A 22,857-nucleotide genomic window follows, 5' to 3' on the forward strand; every position below is an offset into this window, starting at 1 on the left:
AGAGGAAAGAGGGCCAGGGATTTAGCTCAGTGGCACCGCCTGAGTTCAATCCCTGGTACCAAAAGGGGGGGGGGGGGGGGCAGTTGAAGTGGGGGGAAGGGATTGGGGGAAAAAAGGAAAAGCAAGATATACTACTTACAGGTACAAATTCCCTATGATGCATGTGACCATTATATATAAAGTACACTAATAAAACTAATTTTAAAAGTAATTACAAATAAAATAAAGCAAAATATAATAGATCTTCAATTTTTAAAAAAGCATTTGTCATCCATCTCTGGCCATAGAGGCCAGGAATCAAAATTTAAATGCCTGTTATGCTCCCTTTGTACAATTTAGTCCATAATGTTATTTGTCTTTTGAGTGTTAACCATGTTTTCTTCCTGTAACAGCAAGGTTTAAATAGAAGTTGCTTAACAATAGGCTGAGTCCTCATTTCTTGTTGTATAACTATTGTATTAAGCACTGTCACTGAACAGCTGCACTCATTGTAGAAAATATTTGACAATATCCTCAATTCCCTGATATAGACATCTTTGAATACAGATCTCCAAACATGATTGATTATGCATGCTTATCCTCCTTTAATGAATCTTTAAATCCTTTTAAATGTTTCCTAGATTTTCCTTACATTTGACATTGCAATCTAGATTAGGACACTAATTTCACATTTATCTCATTTACCGAATGGTAGTATCAAAAGGAAATTATAAATATTTTCCTTGTTTTATTTAATGAAATAAGCTCCATGAAGTAAGTAGAGATTTACCTGATCAGTAAATCAGAATAAAAAGTCTGAAACTCTAGTTTGCTAACCAAGAGTACAGTTCTCTTTGCAGGGCACAATAAATCAAGCATAAAATTTGTTCAAAGGTAAAGAAATTTCCTGGCTAATCAGAAAAAAAAAATTAAAAATTCTCAAGGAAAAAACTGCAAATAGGCTGGGGATTCAGCTCACTGGCGCCACCGCCTGCCTCTCAAGCGCAAGGTCCCAAGTTCGATCCCTGGTACCACAAAAAAAAAAAAAAAAAAAAGAATCTGCAAGTACTCTCAGATAAATTACAATCTTACCAAACAGACTTTTACAAAAATGAACACAGACGTGTTTTTCCAACCCATGATTGCTGATATAATTTCACCATGAGATAGATATTTACTGAAAATGAAGCTGAAGTGCCTAAAATAATAAATAATTGTAATGGAATGTCCTTTCTAATGTTAAACCCCTAAAACTGATCCGTGAATAGCCAAAAAAGCCCGTCTTGGGGGTGTTACTTGCAAAGACCCCCACTATTATTGTGAATGTAGCCAACTAAAAAAGACAGGTCTAGTCAAGAACCCAGCTGTGGGGGTGCCTCACCTTCTCCTGCCCTTTCCGTGAGCTGAGTGGAAATCATGAGCCCTATTGCAACCCAGGTTACCATCGAACATGTGTTAAAGTCATGATCTTGCCTCCAAACATTTCACTTTGGCAATATTCAAACCACTACCTCAGAGATATTGTGTATTTTAAAGACAACATGTATTTTCCCAAATAGTCAGATGAGCAATGCTCTCCCAGAGTTCTCTCAAATTCTCAGTAAGCACAAACAGCCAGAATAATGATTGTTATATTTTGAAAAGCATCCCCACGCTGGATTTCCCCCCAAATCATATATCCATTCTTAAACCACACATACTTCACATTATTTAATTTATTATTATTACATCTTTAGTACCTGAAACGAGAGACTTAAAGGGGAGGCAGTAAGAACTGAACCCAAACTATGCCAGGTGCAATTAAGAGAGACGTTTTGTTCTTTCTGGTCTTCAATCTCCTTGAAGGGCAGTGATTCTGATTAGAGCTTATTTAAGAATATTTATTTAAGATTATTGAGCCTGAATTCCTAGGGAAAAGAAGCAGTTCTTGGAGTCTTCATGGGCACAAAGAGGTATATTTAGAAGTAAACATCTCATAGACATCTCAGTTGGAAAGCTGGCCATTAGCCAAGCAGACTGAGTCTTACTGACAGACTTAAAAGGTGTGAAATGGTAACAAACAAAGAGAATTAGTTGTGTGTATAGCAGCACAGTATGGGAAATGTCTGCTAACTTCTCCTGGACTCCCTGACTGTTGGGGTAAACCATACCATTTCCACTGAATTCTTCTACTTCAGTGAAGTTCTTACTTCTTTAAGCAAAAGGAAGACAAGGAAACAAGGAGGTGATACTAGGTGCTGAGAAGGAAGAGAACTAAAAATTATCTCTAAGACAAGAAAGTAGATGACAGCTTCTTGGGTGTCTGGGGCTGGTTAGTGATACACGAAGAAGATTTTTTTCTGATTGTATGTGCAGAAGCCCCAGCTCAGAAATACTGGTGATCCTGAACATGCAATTGCTTTTCCTGAATATCTTCCACTTCCGGCGTCTCATACTCAGTATCCCTTGCATTGGCCTCACATGGCCAGACCTCTGGGTTGTAGTTGGAGCTGAACAGAGCGTGCCTCCACCGAGGGACTCAGGGAGCTAGTGCAGCTTCTCGGGGTCCACTCTCCCTGCCGTCCTCTCACATGCACAGCGCCTCAGCTCCCTGCAGTCCTTGGAGAAGGCTTTGCCATTGAGGATGGTCACACAATCCCTGCTTCTCAGAAGGCTGGTATCTATGATTATCTCGAACCTTAAAAGAGAGAAAAAAGTTAATTAATCTCCTCTAGAAGGAAATATTCAGGATCCATAAGTACATAAAAGCCTTCCTGGGGTAGAATGAGTTCACTGAAAAGATGGGGTCACCAAGCTCTTTATTTTCAACCTTTCATTTTCTATCTCAGAAGCATCAGGTGCCCATGACAACAAAAAGTATTTCCAAATAAAACAAAGACATTTGGTGCCTGCTTGAAATCCTAGCACTCTGGGAAACTCAGGCAGGAGGACCGCAAGTTTGAGTCCAAGCTGAGCAATTTAGTGACTTAGTGAGACCCTGTCTCAAACTAAAAATATAAAAGGCTAAACATGTAGCTCAGCACAAAGGCTCTGAGTTCAATCCCCAGCACTGAGGAAAAAAAAAGATACATATTCTAATTCAAATATGTCATACGATTTCACTGCTATTTATATGCCTTCGCTATGACTTAGTTTACTTAACTGTAAAATACAAATGACTCATTGATATGTTCTGTCTCCTGGGACAATAAATGTTTTACTGTGAGGAAGAAAGATATCTGTTCTAGTATGCCTTGAAATATAACATTTTGGTGCAAAGGTACATTTTCCATGTTCACAGAATTCCATGCATGTGCTTACCCAAATGCTCCCACCATAAGCAAAAGTACTGTTTTATAGTACTTTTTAAATATTGTCAGCAAATCTATTCTCAGTGAATATATATATACGTATATATATAAAAGGTAGCAAAATTTCATATTTGTTAAAGATAAAAGAAACAGGCTCTGTAGAGTGGGCCATGTAAAAGCAGGAAAATAAGTACGCTCTATGATGTGAAAGTGGATTACTGTGAAAGACCACAGTAGCTGCTCTGGGTGAATATATTTTTAAAGATGTGTTTCTCATTTCACTGCATGGAAAGTCAAGAAATCAGAAGTTTTGCCCTGCCTCTGGGTCTGGGTATTGACATGTTGTATGACCTTAGAACTAACCATTACAATCTGGCTCCTAGACTTCAATTTACTCTTCAATAAGCTGCTCTCTCTCGCTCTCTCTCGCTCTCTCTCTCTCTCTCCTTGTCTCTCCCTCCCTCCTGTTTCCCTCCCCTCTCCTCCTCCCCTCCTTCCCCTATCACTATCCCTGTCCTCATCCCTGCTCCTAACTGTATATTTTTATCTCTATCTCATTCACAGTGACCCCTAGATACACACTGCTGGAAACAGCCAGGGAACTGCCCCTTGACATTTACTGAACATACATGTCTTCCTAGTCTCTTTATAAGCCCTTCAAGTCCAGGAGCAAGTATTATATCACAAACACCTCAGGACAGCCTCCTGAAACAGCACAGTACAAAGAAGATGTTCGGGAATGCTTATCAACCGAGCTGTTGAACTCCATCACTCTATTTAACGCCTTTCCCACAAAAATGTCAGAAGGGCTTACAGTTCAAAGGAATAAGGTGTTCCATCCATCCACAGCCAGGTCTTTCCACTGCCATTGCGAGAGAGCCCTGTCCAATAAGAGTAGAAAAACTCAGAGTAGCTCTGATGCATGGCAAAGTCCTGTGAAAAGGCACACAAGAGAACCCTTAGCTTTAGAGGCAGTGTAACACATACAGGGAGTGTGCAGCCTGTCAGTGCTTCTCACAGGAGAACGATGCATGAATCCTGCCTCACATTAGTCCTCCAGAGCATGCGGCATCTGGGATGAGGTTCACTAGGAATTTGTACTGGTCAAAGAACTTCTTTAGTAAACTGTGGAATACATAGTACATATGGAGTATCTATTGACATTCTGAAGTCAAGAATCACATCAACCAAGATTTACATGTAACTTCTTATTTCTAAGGTACAAGATTCAACAATAAAGTTGACATAAAAGTATGGGAGGAAAATTTACAAAGAGGTGTGAAATAACTCTGGGAAATAGAAGCGTTTGGAAGGAAAAGTACAGGAATGGGGAGGTGACTTTTATAAATATCTGGGAAAGAAACTGACTGGGAATGAGTAGGCAATAGTGAATATGCTTCAATTAAAAAGTAAGGAAAAGGAGAATGTGGAAGGATTACTTCTCACACTAGGAAGGGGAGGAAAAGAAAAATTTAAATCTCCATGTTTATGTGTGTGTGTGTTCGTGCATACATGCATAGGGAAATATATGACATTTTTTTTCTAATATTCATATTGAAATTTCAAAGTTATTTATTCCTTTTTACCTAGTATTATTCTATACTCCTAATATCATTAACATAAAAGTTCTCTAATGCAAATATAAATAAATATATATAAATTATAAACATATATTTTTTCTCCCACCATGCTGTGAATTCTTTAGGACAAATGCAATTGCTATGTACTTGAATAATTATGGTACATACTGATTCAACAAGAGTATTGGAACTACAGATAAAACTATTGAAGAACAAAATAGTGAGCATATGAAAGAAACTGTATTTGAAAATATTGTTTCTTGCTAAATGAGAATCCCTTCAAATTAAATGTTCTGAAAATAAATCATGTGAAAGTGATTTAAATATATACAAATGTATAAAGTACACAAGATAAAATAAGTATATTGGTTTCCCAAGACAATTTTCTGCCACTTCATGTAGTACATGAATTATATACCTGAGTTGTCAGTGTGGGTAAAGGGAGAGAAAATAGAATGAGAAAAAGTAGGAGGGTTTATGCCAATACATGTTGCACTAGTAAAAGAAAATCTCTCCCTTTATGAATAAATTGAGCCAAAAAGAAAGGGTAGAAATGTTATGTTGGTAAATGATGTATTGCAAAGGGTCGTTCATGCAGATTTCAGGAAGTGGTGGGGATTAAGATGTAACTAGAAGGGTGTTAAGAATTTGTATAGTGAGCTGGGCATTTAATTAAATAACCATCTGTTGATAATCTGCTCTGCACCAAGAACTTCTGCTAAATTCTAGAGAAATAATAATAAATAAGTGGTGGTTACATTGATGGAAGGCTTCAACCCAAAAGTGAAATACTAGAAGAGGGAATAATCATACCATTTTAATAGTGTGCTTTAATTCCATGAACTCACTTGATATGTGTCAGTTTGTACATTCACTCTCATATTTACCTCACCTAGTGTTCAGGAAGATATATTTGCAGATTATGCTAAAGATTTAATCCAATATTTTTCAATTAACAGCTTTCTCATTTTTATAATGCAAGGGCAAGTATGTGTTATTTTCACTTTTCAGCCATTTTATCAATATTGTTTCCTTCCTATCCAAATCAAAAGAGGAAGAAAATTAAAAGATTCCCAGGTTTCTTCATGAATGAGGGAGTACTTTGAAGGGCTGTTATTACTCAGTTTTATGAAGTATTTGCAGATAGCAGAGCTCCATCTACTTTGATAAAGCAAAAGGACTAAGACTTGGGCCTTAACTTGACTAAGTGGAAAAATCTATGGGTCTGTACTTTGACTCATCAGAATTGTCTTACCTATCTTTTTTAAGTAAGGCCTCTTCTCAAAGAATCATTCAGTGATGGTTAATCTTGATTGTCAACTTGAATGGCATGAGAAGCCTAGAAGATTAGAAAGCACTCTTGTGGGTGTGTCTGGGTGGTCATGGGGCTGTGACCATGGGACTATATCTGATCCCTGGACCCTTACTCTCTGGCTCTTCCCAAGCTCTCTGCTTCCAGCTTCTATAAGGGGAAGAGATTTTCTCTACCATATCCTTTTGCCCTGATGTTTCTGCCTTTTGGACAGACAACCATGAACTGAAACATTTGAAACCATAAGCCAAAATAAATCCTTCCTCCTTTAAGTTGTATATGTCAGATGTTTTGTTTGAAAGATAGAAAGCTGACGAATATACTTTCAAACACTGAAAATACTCAGGACATTACCAGCACTTCTTGTGTGTTTATCTTCAACATAGTAGAATTCTCAGCATTGCAAAAATATTCACAGCCCTGCCAACTCTTACTATCTCTGTAGAATTGGTAGCATTTGTCCCCAAGCCACTTCCATTTTTCTGGGCAAGGGCTGCACTTGGGTCCTTGGAGGTGGGAAGACAGGGAAGAAAAACTTTAGTAAGTTATTTTTTACTTGAGTTTGCTGTGTTTCTTCTCATGAAATTATATAGTATTTAATGTCCCAAAATCAAACTAATTGTTTCTTTTAGATATTTAATTTTCCAAGCAATAATAAATACAAATACTTCCTAAACAACCACAATATTCCAGCAATTTTAATGGGTGATAAGTGGAAATTAAAGTAGACACTAACTTCTTATGTGGAGTATGGGATCTAGTAATGAATAACTGAAATTTCCTTGGCCCTTGCCTATACAATTCAGCCCATGGAGAGAATAATCAATTCCATAAAGCTGTTCATGGTTTAGAAACTCAAAATGCAAGTAGATTTTTGAAAGTATAATATATACCAATGTGAGGTCGGTCCCTTTCTTATTCTCATCAAAAATATTTTAGGACAAAATGAATACTAAAGGGAAGGCTGACTTTAATGAAGTGAACCATCAAGAAATCCCAAGAAAGTCAAGAAATAGTGAGACACACACACACACACACATACGCACACACACGAGACGGAGACAGACAGAGACAGAGAGAGAGACTGAAGCGATACCTCTAGCCTTTTTCGTCAGTACTTTTTAAATCAAAGTATATGACTGCCATGATCTATAGTCCTTCTTAAAACGCTTATATTTTATATCTAGCCGAGTAATATGGAATTAAAATAACTGGCGTTTGATTCAGGTTATCTGCATTTTTTATTTGATCCTTGTATAATTCTTAAAACTTCAGAACTATAGTTATGAGTTTATTACCTTCTTGATAAGGATAGATTTGTAAGCATACATGCCATGGTAAATTGAGACATAATCTTATATTTCACTTATTTGTAGTATTATATTGGTTATTCCAAGCTACTTGTTTCTACGGTTGCAAATGTTGCATTTGAAGAATCCTTTCATGTATTGTAACATGTATTATAACATTGTGTGAACTGCACGATCCAAATAATGGCATGATCTTGTAGCTCAAACCCTTTACTGAGTTTATAAGAAAATTAATTAAATAATACACGGTTCTCAGGGACTGTGATGGGAAATTCAGCTCTAAATTGACAGATAATCTAGGGGCACAGAGCTAGGACACACTTACCCCCACTTTTATTATAGAGCTCACGACAGAGTTTTTCAGCCACACGGTGCAGGCTTTCTGCAAGCTTCTTGTTCTTGCCTTGAAGAGACTGCAGCTGTTGGGACAGATTCCCCAGCCTTTCTTCCTTCTGAACAATGATAGCTTGCTGAGTGTTGGAGAGCTGGTAGAACTGAAAGACTAACCAAGGGATTCAGTCAGACTGGGCAGCCAATTTCTTAATTTCTATTTTGGTTTTTCACTTATGAGGAAGACAAAGAGTATATCATGATAAAGATCTCAAGCCCTGAGTTCTCATATTGCTATATTCAAGTCCAGACTCTAGTACATACGTAACACATTGTATCATGTAGGGCAAATTCATTTTTCTAAGTTTGTCTAAAAATATGGAAACATACTAGTTGCTCCTAACTTCAGAAGTAAATTCCTAAACTATTTTATTTTTATGTACACTCAATCATTACTCAACCTAAACCACAAATTTCTTAATCATTGCATTGATAATTGTCAATGTGCCATATATTGTTGCTCATTCGATTATTAAAATAATAAATTTTTGTTTCCATATTTTTTATATATTTGCAATCACAGTCAGTGAGAACAAGTGACTTCCTTAATGTCACTTACATAGAAAATTTCAGCACAGGCTTGATTCTCAGTTTTCTAAATCTAAATACAGAAACGCCTTATGAGTCCTAAGTTGAGTTATTCCTAAGAAGAACGGTGGTTGCAAAATGATAGTTATGTCAAAATGAAGTAAGAAGTGAGAGAACAAGTAAGTGAATTTTTCACCTTAAAATTTAAGATCCCACAAATAAAACTTTCAACATTTACTATAAAACCTCAGTTTTTAGGCAAAAAGGAGGATTTCAGGAGTGAGGGCTTTTCCTGGTACACGTGTACACAAAGGACTAAAGTAGAGATTAAAAAGTGAAGGATCAAGGATACTCCAGCATCTGTCTGAAACACCGTGCAAACCTAAATTTGACACTTTAAAAGTCTGCTTTTCTTTGTGGCATTTTGCCTTAAATTGTCTTCAGCTCTTCACAAAATGCCTGTCGGGTCCTAACAAACGAGATAAGTTTACCCACTTCCCTTTTTTCCCCATTGTATGAATACCCCACAGTTCCAAGAAATGCACAGTGTAATGTGGATACAATCCCATGATCCTTCAGCGTAAACCCTGCAGTTCCCATACACACTCACTTCCTTCTTTAAGGAGCTGGTCCTGTTTCAAATTTAAAGACTTCCACAGACATTCTTCTTCTTTGATTTTTGCAGCCTTTTTGAAAAATATCACAGTGATTAAAGAACTTATGTATTCTCCTTGTATGGAGGGTGTGGATATAAACAACATCTCTTCTGTCTATGCTGGGCAGACTGAGGGCAAATACCATGTCACTTCATTCTTGTGGTGCAGGAGCACATGAAGCATGCATGAATTAAATACTGACGTGGAAACAGATAAGATCCTTCTTAGAATGTTTAATTCTAGTTGGCAACTGATCGCAACATTTTAATACGTCTTCGACTATTCATCATTTAATTAGTTGCTGTTAGAAAAAAAACATTGAACTTTTCCCAGGCTGCAGAATACAAATTTTTAAAAAGATCTCATAACAGGTGTTCCTTCTCGCAGATGAACCTTGGGACCAGGATCCTCCCCCTGCAGAGTACAGACTTACACACAAGGCCCAGGGCTGCCAGGCCAGTCAGCAACACCAGGCACAGAGTGAGCAGCGTCAGAGCCACCGGGCGCCACGTAGAGAGGGGAGTCCTGAGCTCTGCAGGGGACAAAAGAGAAAACAAAGCTGGTCTCTTTCTCCCTCGTGGATCTAAGTCAGCAGCCAGCAAGTGAGTGGAGTCAGTTCTGGAGAGGAAAAACGCGTGCAGGACAGCGGCAATCAACAGGAAACTCACTTACCCTCTGTCCTAGAAGCGTGGTCTACAAGCTCCACTAAGCCTCTATCAAGGCGGGATTTGTTCACAGCCCCACACTCTTCTCTGCTCGCCTGCCCTCCTACTTTACACCAAATCACCACACACATCACCACAATCTTTATGTGGTTGCTTTTATAACCTGCGTGTGGAAGTTTTAATTGTGAGAGACTCTCTTGAAAAACGACAGAAACAGAGCGTGAGAATCCCCGAAATTTACCAGGGAACAGCTTTTCACACCATCAGGAAAAAATGAGAACAAATTATACAACATGCTCTCCTCCCCGTGTTCCACATGCGGTTCTTCTAAGAAGCAAATTATGTATCAGTAACGAGAAATTATCATTTTACTATTTCTCTTTGGGATTTCGTTGTTGAAAGTCTCTTTTTTGTAACGTTATTTATTCATTCATTTCATGCATATCCCAAACATAGATTATAAGGAAACATACTCATAAATTTCTCAAGGAGGGAAAAAAATCATCTCAAATTTTATATCATTAAATAAAACAAACAAACAAAAACCACAGCCAACATTCTTTCCTTGCCTCCATCCGCAGAAGTGTGAGCTGTAATTACAGAGTTCTCACAGTGGGTCTGGAGCAGGCCTCTCACCTCGCTGTCTGGGACTAAATGACCGTGATATCTGACAGAGAAGATCACCACCCAATTGCAGGTAGCCTTTAGCATTGTAATTAAAATAAAACAAAGGAGAGTGAAACCCTCAAATTGATCCCTTTGGGACCTAGGACTTGCACTTCTCTGAAAATTCAAGTAAGATTCCAAAGCAGAAACATTAAAGAAACACAAATTCGGTTCTTTCTCACAAGGTCCTGTACATAGTGTATCCTAGGCACAAAGATTTGCACTAAATGCTATTTCTGAAGGGGAAAAGATATGTGGTAGAGATAATACAGAAATAGAAAATATGATTGTATTCTCCAGAACTTACAGTCTAGGAGGGAAAGTAAGTTAAAAATCACAGAGTAGATGTATTGATATGTTTTAAAATGTGAATCTTATTCATTCTAATAATAATCTTTATCAATAATGTGCATTATATTTAAAACAAGATGCACATCTTTCACAGATGGTTCTTTGTTAAAAAGAATTTTACTAATTTTCTGATTTGAAAACTTCCAATAGCTTTAGTGCACTTGAAATAAAATCCTACAAAATCGTTTTTCATCCAGACCTTACCTAACTCTGTTTTTTATTTTCTGGACTATTCTCCCTTTGCTTTAATGCTCTACTCACGGCAGCCTTAGCTTGTCCCCGTCTTAGTTCCTTATGTTATGCCTGCCTCTGTCTCTCCATTTGTGGGTCCACAGATAGAGTACTGTTGGCTACTTCCTGTTTCTCTGCTTTCAGTTTAAAAGACACAGTCTTGGAAGAGGCTCCTGAGTCCATTGCTAGCATGTGACCTACCCTAGTACGACTGTGTGTTTGATATTATGAGGCAGTATTTCATGACTTAAGTTTGTTTCTGTCTGTCTCCTCCTTCTTAAACGGCACACCGTTAAAACAGTGATCTCATTTTTCTTGTTCACTAATGTATTTTCCGTACTGAAAATAGAATCTATAAGGGATTAATAAATATGTGAACATTTAAATAAACAAAAAATGAAATTATAAAAAACTACTATTACCTAAACTATGAGAGTGTACAAAGGCAGAGAGTTATCTAAAGGGAGATCTATTGACATTTTTAGCAATACTTCTTATAGTAAAATACAAAAACAACTGAGTACATCTCCCAATCCTTCTAGTTTCTCTATATTGTTGTGTGTGAGATCCTGTGTTCTGAACAAATATGAAAATTTTGCTTCCTCTCATCTCCTGTAATGAGTTCGCCTATATGGTTTAATCTAAATTTTCCTAGAAAAGAATATAACTTTGGCTTTAAGAGTACTTCAGATCAGCAGAACAAGCGCCAATGAAGAATACAGGTTAGGCTAAACATCCTCTTCAAAACTCTAAGTATTTAAAAGTTCAATGTAGTCTAAGAGGGCTGAGGATTTAGCTCAGTGGCATCTTGCCTGTCTTGGAAGTGCAAGGTCCTGAGTTTGATACCCAGTACCCGCCCCCCAAATAGGTCTAAGAGAATTAATCATGTGAATGTTCCTACATATGTGGATTCACCACTATAGTGGCTTTGTTTTTTTCATATTATTACCATTAAATATATTATAGTTCATGGGTGAAGATGTAGCTCAGTGTATAAGGCACTTGCCTAGCATGAATTAGGTCCTGGGTACAATCACAGCAATACATACACACACACACACACACACACACACACACACACACATTGTTTTAGCTTGTGTTTTACTCTATAGAAAATAAGCTTCTTTTTGGAAAAGGTTATTAACTATGTAGCCATTATAGTAGCCCAGCAGCTAGAACATGAATTGAAATAGCTTAAGTAATGTCTAATGTATGAATGAATATGTCCATTCTATAAAGTAGCTCTGTTATATGCCCTACTACCCCCTACTTACACTTAATTATATGAATATACATCTCAAATGCATAAAAATAAAAATCCTGTCACTTTTTATGATTAATATTGTCCTGGACAAAGAAACAAGAAAAAGGCAAAGGGGGAAAAAGAACTATGAAAATAAACCAAATTATTTGTCCCTTTACAAATCTGTTTTCCCTTGCAAATACTGGAAATAAGGAAAGTTGCCCAAAGGGACCAAAAAGAGTGAGTTTAACTTTTTTCCTTACTGAGAAGAAAGAGCTTGCATTTTAGATATTAGAACACCATTTTATAATTACTGTATTCATGAAAACAATGAATATATGGTCCTTCCTGAAATTACCTCTAGAACAGAAAAGTACAATGTAGCACGTTTTCTGTTAAGAATAAAAGTTTTAAAAATTTCTTTCTGGGGAACTATCTCTTCAAGGTAAAAGTTTTACATTTGGAAATCCTCTTCCTCTCTCCCCTCAACATTTGCAATTGCTCCTTGCTTTATCTAAGGATCCTGAGAAATCCTACCATAAGAGAGTTTCTCTGGTTGTTATGGCCATTTCCTAAGAAGTATACTGTCAAGATGAAAAGACCATGACTTCGAATGTTTCACTCTTCTTTAGTACTATTTCCCCCTCTACCTCTTAGTCTAATGTTCCACTATTGTATCCCAAGTGCTCCTAATCATGCTGAAGTCTTTCTCTAGAGATCATCCCCACACTTTCAAAAATAGATCATTGCAAAAATAAGCTTCCTGAGAGAGGCATAAGTTTGCTTGGCTTTACTGTGGTTTTAGTTTTTGGAAGCAAACCCCTATTCTGTCTCCTGAGGCATGTTTACAAAGAGGTGTGGACGGGCCAAGGAATGATATAAACATCTCTAGGAAATAAGTATAAACCCTTTCCTGTATCCTCTTACTATTACCATACTATAAGAGGCTACAGTGCCAGGGTTAAGTTTTCAATACAAATTCCTTTGTCATGACATAAAGCATTGTAGATGAAGAGGGTGGTCGTACTTGACCAGTTATTCTTCAGTAGGCATCTGGGAGGGAAACCTTTACACTCTGCCAATCCTAAGCCTACCAGAAATGAAGCAGACATTGCCAAAAGTGTTCTACATGTGTCCCTCTGAAATACAAAGGGTCTTAAGAGCTGGAAAAGAAACACAGAATTTTAATAATTTGTACAAAACCAGGTTTCAGGCTTGTGGCAAAGGTAGAATGCATATAATGTTTCTCAACTTATTTCTCTTATCCTTTTAGATCACTATATTTTTAACATTTTCCAAGATGGCACATTGCTAGCCCCTATCTGACTTTTGGATATATTTTTTAAATTAAATTTTTTTTCTTCTCTGCAACTTCTTTTTGTTCCTTTAATTTTTGGTTCACAGAATCTTCTTCAGGTCAATGGATGGAGATTGTTTATTATTTTCAAAAAATGTAGATTTCTTATATGGATATATTTCACATATTTGGTGTTTTCGCTTTCTCTAAACATAAATTGGTTATTATCCTTATTATTTCTTAAAACTTTGTATCTAAGTCTATATGAGCTATTTCCTAAATATTACTGAGTTTTTAATACACAGCAACTAGATATTTAATTATATTTAAGTCAGACAATTTCATATCCCAAATGATGGCTTTCACTTACTGAAATATAGTTCAAAAACAATACTAGTATTAATGAAGATTGCAAAATTTCTTGAATCACTGAGGTAAATTCCCTAGATGGATTATCTCATGTATTTTCACTAACATCTTATGGGGTAGAGATTGGTATCCCATTTTACAGCTATGAAACTGAGGCCTCGAAGGGTTAGACAGTCTACCCAGGAACACACAGCTACTACTAATAATTGTTACCAAATGTGCTATAATACTGTTGTATTTCATGGGACGATCTCAAAAATTATTCAAGAGGGAAACTATTTTTAACCTTTACTTGGACTGGACTGGATTGAATCGAATTGAATTGAATTATGGAAGAGTTACTTAATGTGCTTAGGTTTGCATTGTCAGTAAGTATTGGAGCCTGAAATGCTAAGGAGCTACACATTTTAAATCACTTTATAATCCTCCTAATGAATCTCACATTAATATTTGACCTTATATAACAGGTCTATATGGAATTATATAAAGATCCCATTGTTTTAGAGGTCAGGTCTATTTACTTCCTTATTGTGAAATATCTTAGTCACAATCACCTTAAAGCAGGAATTTCCCAACTCTACCAGTCAGGTGAAATTTCTAAAGTGTAAGTTTAATTGTGACTCTTATTTAAGGAGAAAAGTTCCTCCAGACCTATGCATTACTAGTCAAAAGTCCTTATCATCCTCCACCAGGCTCCTCCTTGTACTTCTTTAGCATCATTGACCCAAATCCTTCTCTTTGTTTTGAGGACCTAACACGCTCAGCCAAACCGTTTTCACTGCCTCCTCTTCTTAAATTTTGCTGATGATTCTCAAAATTATTGTATCCAGATCTAAAATCTAATTCAGAATTAGAACCTCCTCTTTTCCCTCTGAACTCATCTTTCTTAATTTTATTTCTTAATATGTTGTATCTCTGACTTGAGGAGCTAGCTGTTTCTTATCTCTCCAGAGTTACTTTCGAACTATGGTCCTTACCAAAAGTCATCCAGTCCCCATCTTACTCTGCCTGGAAAACCTGGACTCAGCCTTAAGGATCCAAAGCACTTGTCCCCTTTCAGAATACTCAGAACCAAGCAGCAGGTAACTTGCTCTTTCGTTTGTGGCTTTTTGGCCTCCGACATTTATTTCATAGCACTTAATGACATTTTATTCTTCTATTGATTCAGGTTATTTCTTCCACTTTCCTAAGTACCTCAAAAGCAAGGGCTCCCCTGTCCCTACCATAATATTTTATCTTTAGTAGATGTGCTTTAGGGATTAAATCAATGACATTTGATTTATTCCATGCAGCTGCACAGAGGGATTTACACTGGAGTTGTGCAAAGGAGGATAAAAAGCTGGGGGGAAAGCAAAGCAGTTTGAATATCCTTCCTACAGGCTAACATTCAGTCTTCAGCAGGAATCACAGCCCATCTATTATTCTCTCTCCCTCTCTCTCTATGTGTTTGTGTGTCTGTCCCTCTTTTTCCTTTCTGTGTTGTTGAATTTCTCTTTCTGTTTTTCTTTTCAATCTGCAACTTAAAAAACTTAATCATAACTTAAAAAATAATTTTCAAAAACCCTCACTCAATTCTATATAATACCTCAGCAATAACATTTGATATCTTTTTTTTTTTTTTTTTTTTTTGGTACCGGGGATTGAACTCCGGTCCTTCCGCTTGCAAGGCAGGTGGCGGAACCACTGAGCTAGATCCCCGGCCCAACATTTGATATCTTCTAGAAAAGAAGAGATGGGGCCAGGGATTTAGCTCAGTGGCCCGCGCCTGCCTGGCAAGTGCAAGGTCCTGAGATTGATTCCTGGTACCAAAAAAAAAAAAAAAAAAAGAAGAAGAGATGGAAAGAAAGCAGGAGAAATAATGGACAATATATTGTGTTCCTGACTGCTAAAGCAATAAACTGTATGTAATCCTCTTTTACTTAAACACCCTTCAGTACTTGTTATTTTTAAAGTGCATTAGTTATTGCTAATGTTTTTTTCCATTATTTTTGAATTTTTGGTCTCTTGACTTCCTAGATGCCTTTTTTTTTTTTTTTTTGCCCCTCTACTGGGAATCAAACTCAGGATCCTGGGCTTGCCAGGCAGGTGTGGCGCCACTGAGCTACATCCCCAGGCCCCTGCATGCCTTTCTCCCCAGATTTCTACTTCCATCCCTTTCTCTTGCTCATTCCTTTTAGTTCTTAATGAGCTATCTTGTTTTTCCTATCCTCCAGTTGTTTATGTTCGCCAAGATTCCTCCCCCCCCCCCTTTCTGTCTCCTTTCTTCCTTTCACTCTGATGGTGCTGAGGATTGACACAGGACCTCACTGGGCAAGTGGTCGAAGACTGAGGTGCATCACCAGAATTTTTACTCCAAACCCACATTCTACACATGCAAATGTGTGTGGACAAATTCAAACGCATGCCTCTCCTCCTAGCAGCACCCCAAACTCAACCTGTGTCCACCTTCCTTACTGCTCCTGGGGTTTCTAAGTCAATCAGTGCCATCTTCAGAGCTGCTGACCGAATTTAGTCAGCCTAAATTGACTCTCTCTCTCCTTGCCTTCTGTAATGCCATCAATCCTTGAAGGTCTTTCTCCTCAACATCTCTCATGTCTGATTCATCTTCTTTCTTAATGCACAGCCTCAGTTCTTGTGCACGCCCAAGTCAAAATCTGGGTGTAAGCTTGTTCAATTTCACTCTCCTTTAGTCTATCCTCCTCATCAAAGCTTAGACAGTCTCCCAACAACATAAATTGTGTTTCTTCCTGTTTAAATCCTTCATTAATCTCACTTTAATTACTGAATAGAATTAGAATATCTCATTATGGTCCAAAAATCCCTCTTTAACTTTCAGACATGCCCCTCACGAAGCCTCCCTCCAACTGACCATACTAAGTATAGCTGTTTGAAAATACAACTGTTTAAAACTTCCCTGGCTTTCTTTACTCTCCTGTCTCTCACCCTATAGTGTCCCCAAGCCCAAGCGCCCCATGCCTCATCCCACATCATGGAGAACATCCTAAGATCAACCCAGTGCGGTGCTCGCCCATCTCTCAAATCTGCCCTGGGGTCCTGCCACCCTTGTTGGATAGACATGACCAGGCTCATCTGTACCTGGCACGAGCTTCCACTCAGCATGCTAGTGCACTGTTCACCACCTTGGGAATAGTATTTGACTCCAACTTCCTCACAAACTGGGGTTATATTATATCTGACATTCTATGCTCAATGCTTTGCACTACACCCAAAAAAAACATGGCTAAGAATTTCTTTCATTTTTGCTTTCTCTCTTCTCAGTTGTTTTGCTTTTTTTTTTTTTGGTACCAGGGATTGAACTCGGGACCTTGTGCTTGTGAGGCAGGCGTTGGAACCACTGAGCTAAATCCCTGGCCCTTGTTTTGCATTTTTAACACAAACACAGTTGCTCATTGAGAAAATAAAAATCTGGAAAATAACATGTGTGTGGTTTACTTTTATTAATCCTAAAAATAAAAAATACCCACTCATGATTTCACTACAGCATTATTTTGGTACTGGGGATCGAACTCGGGTCCTTGCACTTGCGCAGCAGGCGGCAAAACCACTGAGCTAAATCCCTGGCCTACAGCATTATTTTGAATCTGCATTGCCAAAACATTCTCTGTGATTACTGCTGTTGTTTTTAACAGCAAAGGATATCAGATCTATTTTCCTAAGAAATAATTAGAATTTTATAGTGACACACCTTTAAATATTTTCATGGTCACAGGAAGATGAAAACAAGGATCCCTACATACAGGCTAAGGTTACTGTTTCCAGATGTCTGTGTTCGAGGCACTTCCTGGTAACCTGCACTCCTACTCTTCCATTTCCATCTCCTACAGGGGCTGCCAGATGCTGCAGTCAGAATTATCTTGCTCCACTTCCCTCCCCACCCTCCAAGCTTAGCAGAACTTTTTGTACACTCTGTTCCTGCTCCTCTGGATCAGTAACCTTTGGGAGAACTCCTGACTCCAGTCAAAGCTGAAAAATGAAGCTCTACACAAACTACTCAAAACAACAGCCTTGAGGATTGATTCTTCCTAAGATTTGTTGGAGGAAAACATTTCATATCCTATTACACACATCCTGTAGCTGCAGAAACTGACCTCCCTCCTACTGCCACTTAGCTCCAGGTCAAGGAGGCTGGAAATCCCCAACAGCCCCTGACAGGTCGCTGAGTAGTTCAGTTGGAAAACAAAAATCAAGACTAGAGGGTCTCAGGCAGAAGGTCATTTATGAATAAAGAGTGATGCAAAAGTTTAGTGCAGAAAAGGAAAAAAAAGAATCCCACTATTTGATAAAGGAGAAAGGAGAGAAGACAGTGAAGGGGATATGTCCTGATTTACAGAGGTTAAAAAAACCTGGATATGATCAAAAGGGAAAAGGCATGAACATACAGGTGTTCAGGTAGCATCACCCTGACACAGATGGACACAAACATGTTAAACACGGCAGTAGAATTCTCAGCGGAATACTAAGAAGAATCTCAAGTTTTTGGAGTACCTGATATACCACATCCTTTACATCATTCATCACTCTTAGTACTTGTAACTACTTAATATAACTTCTGTTTAAGGAGTAGGAATAAACATGCAGAAAGTGATTAAGACAATGTTGAGCTTGTAGTAGGTGTTAAAGACATATCTACTCTCACTAAGGTTTTAGAAATGAAGAACCTGAGATCCCAGTATACTTTAGTAATTTGTCCAGGAGAAGTGCCACACCTGGTATCAGAACCTAGCTCCTAGTCCAACCTATATTCAGTGTGAGGTCTTTTCGCTAGAACTAAGTCACATTTCTGCTTTGGACTGACTCAGTAGCTAAGAAATAAGATCTTTCTCTGTGTAAAAATTATGGAAATGAGTGGAACTGAACAAAAATTATTACTATATCATAGATGAACAATGGTAAGTAAAATAAGATGGAAAGTAAAGCCAACTAAAATGAAGAATTTTCTTAGTCCGAATCAATATTCTCCATAATATTCTGAGATCAATAGAGTGAAAGTGAGTAAGGACTGGAGGTAATTGAATCCAAGATTCCTGTTAAGATGATCCAATCACAGAGTATCAGAGTTTGTGGAACACATTAGAAAGCATTTGCTTTAATCATTCTTCTTCATTTCACAGATGAGTAAACCAAATACTTGATGTTGACATGACACCCTCAAGATCACACAGCTTTAAGATGCAGAATTACCTTACCAAAACATGAAGGGTAGTTAGTACACTTAGAAATCTCCCACTGAAAGCCATGAGTTCAAAACTAGCAGAGGTAGTTTTATGGATTTGAATTTGCAAATCACATCACAAGTGGTAAAAAAAACACAAACACATGATTTGGTCTTCATGGGAATGAGGAAAGGGGAAGAGATGTTGCTTTAATATAGGTACAACTTCACCTTTGAATGTTCTACCTACTTGGAAAGGAAACACAGTAACCCATCCACTAGCAATAGAATTCCAGAAAAGCACACACCCGTGCCTGCTGAGTTCACATTTCCAGATATTCATAGCTGTGTGTGTGACACGTACGCTATAGAAAGAGCACAGATACACATCATCACGAACCGTGGAAAAACTCCCTCCCTTCCCTGAACTTTGTACATTCCTAAGAGAGGTCCCTTATCTCCCTCCATCTTAGCCAAAAGGCTGAGGAGGATAGAAGTGCCTGTCTCATGCACCTCTCTGCCACTGTCATCACTTTGGGCTCAGGAGTCAAGAGTACCTGTAGGCCTGGGCTCTGGCTGCCAGGTGGTGGCAGAGGCTTGAGAATGCAGGCTTAAGGTGGTGTCCTCGTCGTCATCCAGCATCCCCCTCATGTCCCTCGTGCTGCTGTACTTGGCCTGCATTCTGGCTCCTGCGGGGCTGAGGGGAAGTATGATCAGATTGCTCCAAGCTGCCTGGCTACCAGGGGATAGATAGCTCAGGAAGCCAGGCACGGAAAAGCATTCCTAATGTGCTCTCTCCCGACAGGCAGCACGGGAAGCCTCTGGCTCCAGTTCCTGGCTGGAGAGCCCCAGCCCCTCCCCTGTAAGCCTGTACTCTGAACGCCAAGTTGTTCAGGCTGAGGGGAAATAGCATCCGTTTTCTGTTTGGGCAGTCTCTGAACAGTTATTAAAGCAGTTGCCCTTCTCAGATTCTTCTTGTTTATCTGTTTGCACTTAGGAAGCTGCAGTGTAAAGATAGTGAGACCTTGCAACAGCACTTTGCATTTTTCAGACACTAAAGAATGATAAGCCCACAGTGGGGCGCAACGGACTCAGTTTCTTACCCATCATACTCTCTCTCACTGAGTCGCTTAGATGAAGTTTAATCACCTGTGCCTCTCGGAAAAGATGAGACTCTTCCTGTCTCTCAGAGCAAGGTGCAAACCCTCGCACACAAGGAAAGTCGGCACAAGGAGAATCTTCCTGAAAATGTCTAATCGCTTCAGCTCTTTTACTTTACACAGAAGGAAACTGAAGCCCATCTAGGTGAAGTGATTGTTTAAAGCCCCATAGCTGCTTACTAACAGAATAAACTTTAAAAATGCTCTCCTGCTGCCCACTTTCCTCTTATAGTTGGACTTGATCTAACATTTTATTGTACATAAGGTACATCATGATCATGAGGAGGTACACATTTTATTGAGGATCAGAACTTTAGGACTAATGCTAACCATCCCGTGACTTTGAAAAGCCAATTAATAATTTGTGCCTAAATTTCGCCAGCTGAAAAAAGAAATGAGAAGATTGTCAAAAATGATGTCAGTCTGTCTGTCTGTCTTGCAACAACAGAATACCCAAGACTGGGAAATTTATAAACAATGCAAAATTATTTCTCATAGTTCTGGAGGCTGAGAGGTCCAAGACCAAAGCTCTGACAGGTTTAGCTGTCTGATAAGGATTGCATGCTCTAGTGAGCAGGGACACTGTGTCATCACATGGCACAGGTGGAAGATACACATATATGTTCTGGAGAATTCCAAGTTAAAAAATGAAAAAACCTAAGGAGAACTTATTCTTGAATAGCAACTTAATAAAAAGTAAAAAGTCAAAATGTACGTGTCCATTTGCATTGAATTGAACATATCTGAGAACACTATAAAAGAGAAGACAGTGAGAATTTTTATGTTTTGGGGGAACTACCGGGAATCGAACTCAGAACATTGCACTTGCCAGGCAGACATGGCACTGCTGAGCTAAATCCTCAGCCCCATGGCAGTAAGAATTTTGAAGTGAGAGTGAAATATTAAAAGAAAGATAAAAAAATTAAAAATTACAACAGCTGGGGCCAGAGAAAATGTGCATGTAAGAAGTTCCTCTAAGTATGGTGCTAATGAAACAGTAATTAGAACTACTGCATTTCCCAAGTTTTGGTTATTTAAGAAGATCTTTGATAATTTTTGATAAACAATGTACATTAACATTTACACTGGTTTTCCTCAGATATTTGGGTGTTTTTCAACAAGAGCAAAAATATTTTTTAAACATTCGGTATAGTTCTGGCAAACCTTTTAAAGACCGAGTGCCAACTGCAACCCAAAACCCACTTATTTATCTCAAAGTGCCAACACTGCAATTAAACCTGAATACTGAGGCTTTACTTTAGAAAAAAACAATTCTCCATTAACATCTTTTGTCTTAAAAGAAAAACACAAAACAAGCATGCGGTAGGTTCACCACCACTTATCTACTGTTTCCTAGGGCCTTGGAATCTGTTCTCCAACACTTGGATTCGTCAGCATAAAGTAAAACCGTTCTTTTAGTCTTTGTCCATGTTCCCAGAAAAGGGCCAACAATATGCAAACAAAATAAGTTCATAAATAGCAAAGTACAGGAGACTACAGTGTGTGTTACGGTAAATATAGAGAGGGGAAAGGAGACTAAGAATATTGGGAAAGCATGGCTGGTGGTTTTAAATAGAGCAATCAGAGAAAGCCACATTAAAGCAGTGGTTGTGTTGAGTCCTGGGAGAGGTGAGATGGGAACCCCAGCTGCCAGCTTGGTGAGACTCATTCAGGAAGATGTAATAAGCTCTTTCCCTTTGTGTCCTTGTTCCAAGGCAACAGAGGATAGGACCGAACACACCAAGCAGTGGAAATGGGATTTACTGTGGTATTGGGTTCTTTATTAGAAAGAACAAAGAAAAGCCCTTGATAGACAAGGGAGGCAAGATGGATGTCAAGGAAGCGCCTGAATCTTGAAGCTTACAGAGCACACACAAAGGGGCCAAGAGGCAGAGGACATGCAAAAATGCAGGTTTGCTGCCGCTTGCTGCTTGCAAGCTTCTCATTGCCAGAAGATCTCATCATTTTTTTTTTTGTCTTCTGCATTCTAATTTACCTTGAAGAAAATTAGTCTATTTAGTTTGCCTTTGGCCTTTGGGTCTTTATTTTCCAGTCTCATCCACCCCCCAAACAGTGGTGACCCTAACTGCCTGAAAGGTGCAGAGGCATTGATCGCTCCAGCTGCTCTGAACTGCGAAGGGGCATGGTCAGGGCAGTACTCAGAGCTCACCACTGTGAGGTCAATTTAAGGGCCTTGAGGAGAAATCGGGAGGAGTGCCCCACAGGTGAAGCAGTTATAACACCACCCATAGCTTTAAACTTCATATCCACAAGTTCCACATCCCAGATTCGACCGACTGCAGATTGAAAGTATCTGAAAAACAATCGTCTCTGTAGTGAACATACACAGACTTGTTTTTGTCACTGTCGTCTAAACAACACAGTGTAACCATGTTTTACATAGCATTTACATTGCCTTAGGTATTATAAGTAGCCTAGTGATGATTTAAAGTTTATAGGAGGAGGTGTATAAGTTATGTACAAATACTGCAACATTTTATGCAACAGATTTGAGCACCTGCAGATTTTGTTATCAGCAGGGGTTCTGGAACTGGTGACACTTGGATAACAAGGGAATATTCCAGTTAAGAACTTGCCAGCCATCATACAGTTACCACAGAGTGGGGCTCAGATGCAAATTGATGCAGTTTGATTTT

The 22,857-nt window shown here is 38.5% G+C and overlaps 1 protein-coding gene across 1 annotated transcript; it reads right to left on the reverse strand.

The window, feature by feature from the left end:
* Positions 1-1,676: 1,676 nt before the first annotated feature.
* Positions 1,677-19,881, reverse strand: Clec1a (C-type lectin domain family 1 member A). The gene is made up of 6 exons (XM_021259177.2): positions 19,598-19,881; positions 9,479-9,577; positions 7,797-7,973; positions 6,516-6,667; positions 4,084-4,202; positions 1,677-2,656 (listed from the first exon to the last, which is right to left on the reverse strand). The coding sequence occupies exons 1-6, from the start codon at positions 19,719-19,721 to the stop codon at positions 2,506-2,508; spliced, it is 822 nt and encodes a 273-aa protein (XP_021114836.1). The 5' UTR covers positions 19,722-19,881; the 3' UTR covers positions 1,677-2,505.
* Between the last annotated feature and the right edge of the window lie 2,976 nt (positions 19,882-22,857).

The sequence above is a fragment of the Heterocephalus glaber genome, unplaced genomic scaffold (assembly GCF_053883595.1).
Source record: "Heterocephalus glaber isolate CG9 unplaced genomic scaffold, H.glaber_assembly_v1.0 deba00001444, whole genome shotgun sequence".
Lineage (NCBI taxonomy): Eukaryota > Metazoa > Chordata > Mammalia > Rodentia > Bathyergidae > Heterocephalus > Heterocephalus glaber.

Bases quoted from the DNA above. Each gene is read 5' to 3' on its own strand.
- Clec1a (XM_021259177.2), bottom strand. From the start codon at position 19,721: ATGCAGGCCAAGTACAGCAGCACGAGGGACATGAGGGGGATGCTGGAT. The intron at 4,203-6,515 runs GTAATGTCCTGA...GCCTTTTCACAG, and splicing joins TAAACACACAAGAAGTGCTG to GACTTTGCCATGCATCAGAG. The intron at 2,657-4,083 runs GTAAGCCCTTCT...CTCTCTTTTAAG, and splicing joins ACACCTTATTCCTTTGAACT to GTTCGAGATAATCATAGATA.